We start from the raw sequence: 8,575 nt of genomic DNA, 5'->3' as shown, positions 1-8,575 counted from the left end.
TCAGCTGAGCCGCCTCAATGAGGAGGGCTGGATTTGATTTGTAGGAGCAATTGTTAACAGGCTTGGATTGCTTTGCTTGTCTTGGCTGGTCGCTTCCCCCTGCTGTCGCAGCCAACACGAATTAGGAGCTTCCTTCAAATATGGGTGTAGCTGCCTGCCGCCGTCACTAACTGCACGAGCTACCGTTGCTCACAGTCCAAAATCCAAGGGAAGCTGAACGGCAGTTTTCCATTCATTCCGACACGAGTTTTAATGAGGGAGTGTGCTCAGCACCCAGCCCTCTCAGCTTGTTCTCTGAGCTCGGTCACTAGCAGTCAGCTGGAGAAAGCTTCTCACTAGCACACTGAGCATCCTACTCTGCTTCAGCACTGTTATGACGGGCACTGGCTCAGCTAGCTGGTACTGGAATGGTTTATGATTATGGGTGCATCCACTTCCTTTTCCCAACGCTTTGCAGGCCGCAGTTTAAGAAGTTATTCCCACTTTTTGCCTCTGTTCGTCTATTTATTTTATTTTATTTTATTTTATTTTATAGTCAGGATGAACCAGAGAGCGAGAGCACATCTAGCTCAAAGCACAGGCCACATCTGGTCTCTGTGCAACAAACCGAATCTTTCTAGGACATATAAAGAATGGGATAGAAAATAATACTGATGCCATTCTACAAATTGCTGGCATGCCCCCAGGCGGAATATTGTATTCAGTTCTGCTCAGCCTATTGCAAAATATATATAAAATCAAAAATAGAAGGGGTCCGGAGCTGGGTGATGAAAATGATTAGCTCCAAGGTGTGAGGATACCATTCCTCCAGGGTCAGAGGCCTGCAGCTGGCTGGCTGGCTCATTAGCTCTGCCCACTGCACCTGAGAAAAGAGCTGGAACTTAATTAGCTGAACTTTATAAAAGAGGGCAGCAGGAAATAGAGCAGGGAGACTGCAATATCCTCCAGAAAGCTGAGGGGTCTGGTGCCATGCTCTCAATGGACTGCTACAGGAGCTACTGCAGAGAGTAATTGCTCCAGAAACCAAATGGACAGAAGGGAGACTGGGTAAAGCCCTTTATTACGGAGGCTCTGAGGTAGGAGCCAGGAAAGTCTGGGTTGCTGAAGTTACTGGTGCACGAGACAGATTTGGAGAAGGGACTGCTTGGCCTGCACAGACTTTGAGGGAAGAGTCTGCAAGGTATTGATTTATTTGGTTAAGAAGGCTTAAAATAAAACAACCAGCCCGGCTGAAAACTGCTTCCCTGGACTCTGTGAGAGAGCTCAGACAGAATGACCCCAGGGAGTGAGCTGGCTTGGCAAGAGCAAAACTTGGTCCAGTAGGAGGAGGGTGCTATGAGACAGGCCCCAATCCTTTACGCATGGGAAGATGCCTGTGTGAAGAGCGAGTGAAAAGATCAGGACTGTTTATTGTAGAGGGGAGATGAATAAAGGGGGCCATGATACAGCTGTACAACATAATGCCTGGTCTAGACAAGGTAAGTCATGCGGTGCTCAGATTTACCGTCTATCATAGTAAAGGAATAATGGGATGTTCAATGAAACTGAAAGGCAACAAACTGAAAACCAGTAAAAGGAAATATAGATGTACAGGGCACACAGTTAACCTGTGGCACTCACTGCCACAGGTGTCATTGAGTGCTGAGAGCTCACCAGGGTTCAAAAATGGTTGGGGATATTCATATAAACAATGATTCAGAGATTCATAGATACTAAGGTCAGGAGGGACCATTATGATCATCTAGTCTCACCTCCTGTACAACACAGGCCACAGAATTTTACCCACCCACTCCTGCGAAAAACCTCTCACCTATGTCTGTGCTATTGAAGTCCTCAAATTGTGGTTTAAAGACTTCAAGGAGCAGAGAATCCTCCAGCAAGTGACCCGTGCCCCATGCTCCAGAGGAAGGCGAAAAACCTCCAGGGCCGATTGGAAGAGGCCCTGGAGGAGAATTCCTTCCCGACCCCAAATATGGTGATCAGCTAAACCCTGAGCATATGGGCAAGAAACTGTGACTGTGAAATTACATAGAATAAAAAAAATAAGAGATTGGAACCACCGGCTTTGGGATATAAGCCATCCTCTAGCTGATGTGGGAATTGAAATAAACGTATCCTATGGGCAGGTGTTTCCATAATTGTCCACTACAGTGTTTCTTGCACCTTCCTCCTAAGTAGCTGGTACTGGCCATTGTCAGAGACAGGGACTGCCACAGCCTATCAGCCCAGTGGCCAATTGAGTCTAGTAGCTTGTCTGCATGTTAATTTGGCCCAGGTTGCTAAGTGGCCTCTCTCCAAATCTGTTTGATTACAGTAAACTGAAGGAAGTCTTCTCCACCTTCTCCTCTTCCAAGTGATTACTCCACTAGCTGCTTTGATAGCTGCTTTCAACTACCTGAAAGGGGGTTCCAAAGAGGATGGCTCTAGACTGTTCTCCATGGTAGCAGATGACAGAACAAGGAGTAATGGTCTCAAGTTGCAGTGGGGGAGGTTTAGATTGGATATTAGGAAAAACTTTTTCACTAGGAGGGTGGTGAAACACTGGAATGTGTTACCTAGGGAGGTGGTAGAATCTCCTTCCTTAGAGGTTTTTAAGGTCAGGCTTGACAAAGCCCTGGCTGGGATGATTTAACTGGGAATGGGTCCTGCTTCGAGCAGGGGGTTGGACTAGATGACCTCCTGAGGTCCCTTCCAACCCTGATATTCTATGATTCTATGACACTAGTTTTACACATGCAGGTAAGAGTACCAGCGCCTCTTATTGTATACATGTGTCCTCTCATTAGTCGGCTGTGAAGCGTACGGCTGAACTAGCAGGATCACTGGGTAAATCTAATTCTCGTGTGAAGGGTTGGACTTGGCATTTCACAAAGGGAAGATCACTGAGCATGTCCTCAGGGTCCAAGACACGGAAGCACAGTCACCTTGCAATAGCAGCTGGGTTTCTTTAGTACCTGCTGGCTGTGCTAAAGCTGGTTAATATTTTACAAGTGCCACAGTATCAGTTTTGCTTTTAGCCAGAATCATACGCGCCTCAAGCTACACAAATTGCTAGTAATAGGATAAACTGCGTACATAGGTAAACTGATAATACAAATAGCTACTGTCTACAAACACACAGAGGGTTATGCCTGAAAATTCTGATGTCTGTCAATTATTTCCCAGTGCTAAATTACAAGAATAATCCTGTTGTATTGTCATAAAATCCTGTCCTATTTCTGTCCTTGCTCCAAAACCCACTGATGTCAGTGGAAAGACTCTGACTTCAATGCATTTGGATCAGACCCTGAGTGGGGATATGAATGCTGATCTCCTGGGGTGAAAGGCTAGTCGCCAACTTGGTACGTACTGGATCCCAGATAGGAAAAGTTGCCGTCTTTTGGAGAATCCAGCAGTTGCAGGGACACACCTATCAGCAGAGCAAAGGAAACCTTTTCAAGATAGATCAGATACGAGTATATAGTCCAGCAGGCAGCGTTAAATTACCATGTGTGGGAGTGCATGGTGTTGAAACAAAGACCCCTTGCATTCTAAAGCCTCATCTGGAACAAGGCAAAAAGGTGCCAAGATCCAGAAAGACAGAAAAACTGAAAATGCTTGAGTGCCTTGAAGCTGGCACCTCTGCATCATATTTAAAGAGCAGTCTCCTCCAGTCACCAGTACTGACTACAAAAGGGATTTTGACGGGGACTAATAACATCTAACAGCTTGTTTGCATGATAGTTCCATGTGAGGCATGAGAGTAGAGATTGAGGTAAAAGTTAAAGTTTCTGTTGATTGTTGTAGTAAAACAGAAACCAAAATCCCCAGGCAAGGTCACAGTATACCTTGCTGCCAGGCTCTGCAGAAAATGGTTAGATCCATGCTGGAAAAGGCAACATTTCTGCATACATTATACTACAAGTCGTGGGACCCTCCCAGACAGTTCAGCTGGGTCACCCAGGTAGGGCTCAAGCCCCGGAACTCTGATTTCCCTGACAAATTTAATGGGGTGAAACAAGGCTGTGTGCTAGCCCTGTCCCTTCTTGAAAAAAGAACAGGAGGACTCGGGGCACCTTAGAGACTAACAGATTTATTAGAGCATAAGGTTTTGTGGGCTACAGCTCACTGCATCGGATGCACAGAATGGAACATATAGTAAGATAGACAGATAGATATACACACAGATGTGAGGACACACCTTCTTGTCAACTGTCTAAATGGGCCATCTTGATTATCACTACAAAAGTGTTTTTCTCCTGCTGATAATAGCTCATCTTAACTACTTAGCCTCTCACAGTTTGTATGGTAGCTTCCAACTTGTGTGTGTGTGTATATATATATCTATATATATCTATATCTATATATATATATCTTACTATATGTTCCATTCTATGCATCCAATGAAGTGGGCTGTAGCTCACGAAAGCTTATGCTCTAATAAATTGGTTAGTCTCTAAGGTGCCACAAGTCCTCCTGTTCTTTTTGCGGATACAGACTAACACGGCTGCTACTCTGAAACCTGTCTCTTCTTTGCAGCCGTTCTGAACTGCGCAATGGACAACATTCAAAAGGGCACCTAGATAAGGTACAGAACTGATGGGAAATAATTCAGTCTCCAAAGTCTTACTGCAAAGACAAAAGTCCTTGAGTAACTCATACGTGAAGCTCTTTTTGCAGATGCTTGTGCTCTGCTTAATTATAGTGAAAGTGGCCTACAGCTTATCTCTGACAAAATTTCAGAAGCAACTAAACAGTTTGGACTCTCCATCAGCCTGGAAAAAACTGAAGTCCTCTTCCAACTGGCCCCATCAACCACTCCCACTGAGCCAAACATCATCCTCATCGATGGTATTAGAACTAAAGAGCACCAATCATTTTACATATGTCGGCAGCACCATCTCCAGTGATAGGTTTCAGAGTAACAGCCGTGTTAGTCTGTATTTGCAAAAAGAAAAGGAGGACTTGTGGCACCTTAGAGACTAACCAATTTATCTGAGCATAAGCTTTTGTGAGCTACCGCTCACTTCATCGGATGCATTCAGCTGTAGCTCACAAACGCTTATGCTCAAATAAATTGGTTAGTCTCTAAGGTGCCACAAGTCCTCCTTTTCTTTTTATCTCCAGTGATGTCTCCCTGGATCAAGAAATATCAAGCAGAATACAAAAGGCAGTCCAGGCTTTTGGAAGACTTCGCCATAGGATACACAACCACCACACCACTGAACTGTCAACAGCACTGATGTACAATGCGGCAGTAATAGCATCCCTGTGACCGGGGTGTGAAAAATGGGCAGTTTATTGCAAACATCAAGCAACTTGAAAAATATCAAATGCCTTGACTTCACTGTATTCTGAAGGTCCACTGGGGAGATAACATGCCAAACATTCATATCCTTGAAAGAGCAAAACCAACCAGCATCAAGGCAATGATCATCAAAGCTCAGCTTATATGGGCAGGTGGTGTTCTCAGAATGGGTGATGACAGACTCCTGAACAATTTTTTCCATGACAAGCTGGAATTCAAAAAGTAAAGGAGGGATGGTCAATGAAAATGCTTCAGACTCCCTTAAGCAGAATGTTCCCTCTAGCAGCATAAATATTCATAACTTTGAAGCCATAGCCAGGAACAGAGAGTAAAGGTTGTAATCACTTTTAAAGAAGACAGACACAAAAAAACTGATTGAAAAATGGGCCAAGCATCATGCCAAGTCTTCAGTGGGAGCCTATACTTTCCTGTGAGATGTCTGTTCATGTTCTTGCTCCTCACAGATCGGTCTATACGTCACATGAGAACACACATGATGCCATGACGTCATTGTTGGGCGCAACAGACCTCCATATACTCCCTTTTCTTCTGAAAGTTTCTGTGAATTATCACATCTTAGCCCAGAAGTCACAGCTACCAGGGAGGATCAACATTATATCTTTGTTCAGACAGCTACCTTGCCATTTACCCAGCTGTATCTTTCCATTCACCCAATCATTTCCTCTACTCTTTTCTTCCTCCTCCTCTCTCCGGTCTTAAAAGGTTTATTTTTCTTGTGACTTCTTTACATAGTATCGTAAGTGTGCCCAGTGCTATGAAGGTCCTTCCCCTGCAAAGCTAACAATCTAGGTTAAGACTAGGAAGACAAAATGGCAAACACTAGATGGGGATAAAGAGGAAACAAGTAAGACAAGGAGATTGTGAGGTGCTGTAGCTTAGGGGGCAGACCCTCAGATGGTGTCAATTATCATAGCTCCATAGGAGGGAGCTCCAGCTGAGGATCTGGCCCTAGGCAAATAGCGTGCGGGTGTGTCTTGTGAGTGTCAAAATTTAGAATAATCTTCCAGAATCCAGCCAAGTCACAATAACACTCACATGAGGCTGTTTCTCCATCTAAGCATATTTTTCTTTTGTTTTCACTGTGCACTTGTGCTGTCTTTCTTCTCCTACAATAAAGGTTTTGTCTTTCTTTTTAAAGACAAATATAAAAGGTAAAGGGACTGACTCTCTTTCCCTGACTCTTGACCACCTGAGGCCGTGGAACAGACCTATTTTATGAAAGGGGAGCCTTCTCCCTGCTGAAGCAACCGATCAACAGAGGCAGTCTCTGTGCCATCTAGTCAGATACTTCAGACACCTGCTAGCAGCCACTTCAGCAACAAAGTGCTTATCAAGAAAAGGCAAGAAACCCAGAAATCAAATATTTCAGGACAGAGCACCTACAAGATGTAGCTGATTAGCTGAGGGAAGGTGGGACTTGTGTCATAATGGCAGGCAGCTGCTGCCTAGCCCCTAATAAGAAAAAAACTGTATTCAGGTCACTGTTGTGGGGACACTGAGGCCTTGAACTAACAGACCCTAAAAGTCAGAATATCCTGCTTAAAGGGAGTTCTACCGGATCTGCTTGGAGACTTCTGAGACAGCACAAGCTAATGGTGATTTTTCCCAAATGTATCAAGTCTTGTAACTGAATTTTTTTAAAGGAAGTGTAAGCAACAAAAGCAAAGCAAACAGATTCTATAGGGGCCATTTGGAGCATCAAAGCTTATACCCTACTTATAACCACATCTAATCTCCCTTGATGCCATCTGATTCTTTCTTGAGAGGCCCAGGTGTTTTAGCTTCAACAACCTTGTCTAGTAGGTCATTCCACGCATTATGATGCCCCCACTTGGGAAAGTACTTCCTGACATCTGTTCTGAATTTGATTCTCCTCAATTTCCATTTTATAGCTCCTAGTTCTCTTCCCTTGGTGGGGCTGAGTGTAGTAATTCAAGATGACATTGTCTATATCATTTAAGATTTTATTCACTTCACTTAAATTTTCTCGTCACCAGCTCTTTTTTCCCCTCTCCCTCCCCTAGCTATCTTCATCATTATATAATATTTTAGTGCCAGGTTAAACTTCATTGTCCTTCTCTTTCCCCTTTCAGAGATTTTTTTTTTTAAATGGGGCTATCAGTGTTCATCACACTATGCAAATAGTGTCTGGGTGGAGAACTTGATCACCTAACTATGCTTTTTCCTTTACAAATCAATCTTGAAGAAGACTTCATGGTTGAACCAGCGCCAGTAACCTACAAGTCTGTGTTCAAAGAGTTGGAAGAGCAGTAGACATCCCTGCAGTTTCCCTTTCAAAATTGGTAAATGCTGCACAAGATATTTGCAAACATTTGTTCAAAGAAAAGCCACAAATCCACGCAGATTTCCACTTCTAACCAGGGGCAAATTTCTGGGGTCCTAAGACCTAGGCTCATCTCTATGAAAAATTAGTAAGCCTACTGATAAGCACAGTTTGAAAGACTTTAAAGGTTTCATGCATGAGTGAAGGGATTGGAAAGTGGTTGGAGGACCAGGATTGTAAGAATTAAGACTGACACTTTCAAGGATGCCCTGGACATTTGAACTTGGGCTTCCAAACCCCGTAGGCAACTTTGAAAATATTAGCCTAAAAGATTGAATGGTAAGTGCATCATTGCAAGAGCTGCAGTGTTTCTGGGATGACTTTACAGCATTCTGGCTAGCTGGCTCCGCCTGTTTTGGAATCAGTTGGATTCATTCCAGGTAAGGCAGCATCTCTGAATGCAGAGCAGGAAGACTAGACAAGGATTATTAGCTATTCCGATCTGAAGGACTGCAACAAGTGGCTTCGGGTTGTTGTTGTTGTTGTTTTTAATTAAAATAGCAAGGTTAGTTGGATGACTTACATATAGGAAACTTCCTATTTCCTTGTACCAAGACTATGCTATGTTAGTTTTGCACAAACACTTATGGCTGCTTTTAAAAAAATATAGCAATAGAGCTAAATCGGACTGAAATGTCATCCTGCAAGGTGGGTTGTTCATTTTTGGGGCCAAGGGTGTATTTTTACTGTGGTTTCAAAGGCAGAGTCTGTTCTGCTTATGAAGAGGTCAATGTGTATAGTGCATTGGACGGGGATTCAGGAGACCTGGGTTCAAGTCCCCACTTTGCCAATGACAATTTGACCTTGCGCAAGTAATTTCCTGTCTCTGTGCCTCTGTTTATCCGCCCACTCTTTTTCTGTCTTGTCTATTCAGATTGTAAGCTCTTTGGGGCAGGGACTGTCTCTGCCTATGTGTATGCACA

The 8,575-nt window shown here is 43.8% G+C and overlaps 1 protein-coding gene across 1 annotated transcript in view; it reads left to right on the top strand.

The window, feature by feature from the left end:
* The first annotated feature begins 1,424 nt into the window (after positions 1 to 1,424).
* The window catches only part of GALNT10 (polypeptide N-acetylgalactosaminyltransferase 10), a 130,940-nt gene continuing 123,789 nt past the window's right edge, over positions 1,425 to 8,575 (top strand). Inside the window, exon 1 of the mRNA XM_084636507.1 lies at positions 1,425 to 1,478. Coding sequence (XP_084492633.1) covers positions 1,440 to 1,478 — 39 coding nt within the window. The 5' untranslated portion in view covers positions 1,425 to 1,439. The remainder of the gene's footprint in view (positions 1,479 to 8,575) is intronic.

This window comes from Lepidochelys olivacea, assembly GCF_965140295.1.
Source record: "Lepidochelys olivacea isolate rLepOli2 genome assembly, chromosome: 8".
Taxonomy (NCBI): domain Eukaryota; kingdom Metazoa; phylum Chordata; order Testudines; family Cheloniidae; genus Lepidochelys; species Lepidochelys olivacea.
This window is presented reverse-complemented; position numbering and strand designations above follow the sequence as displayed.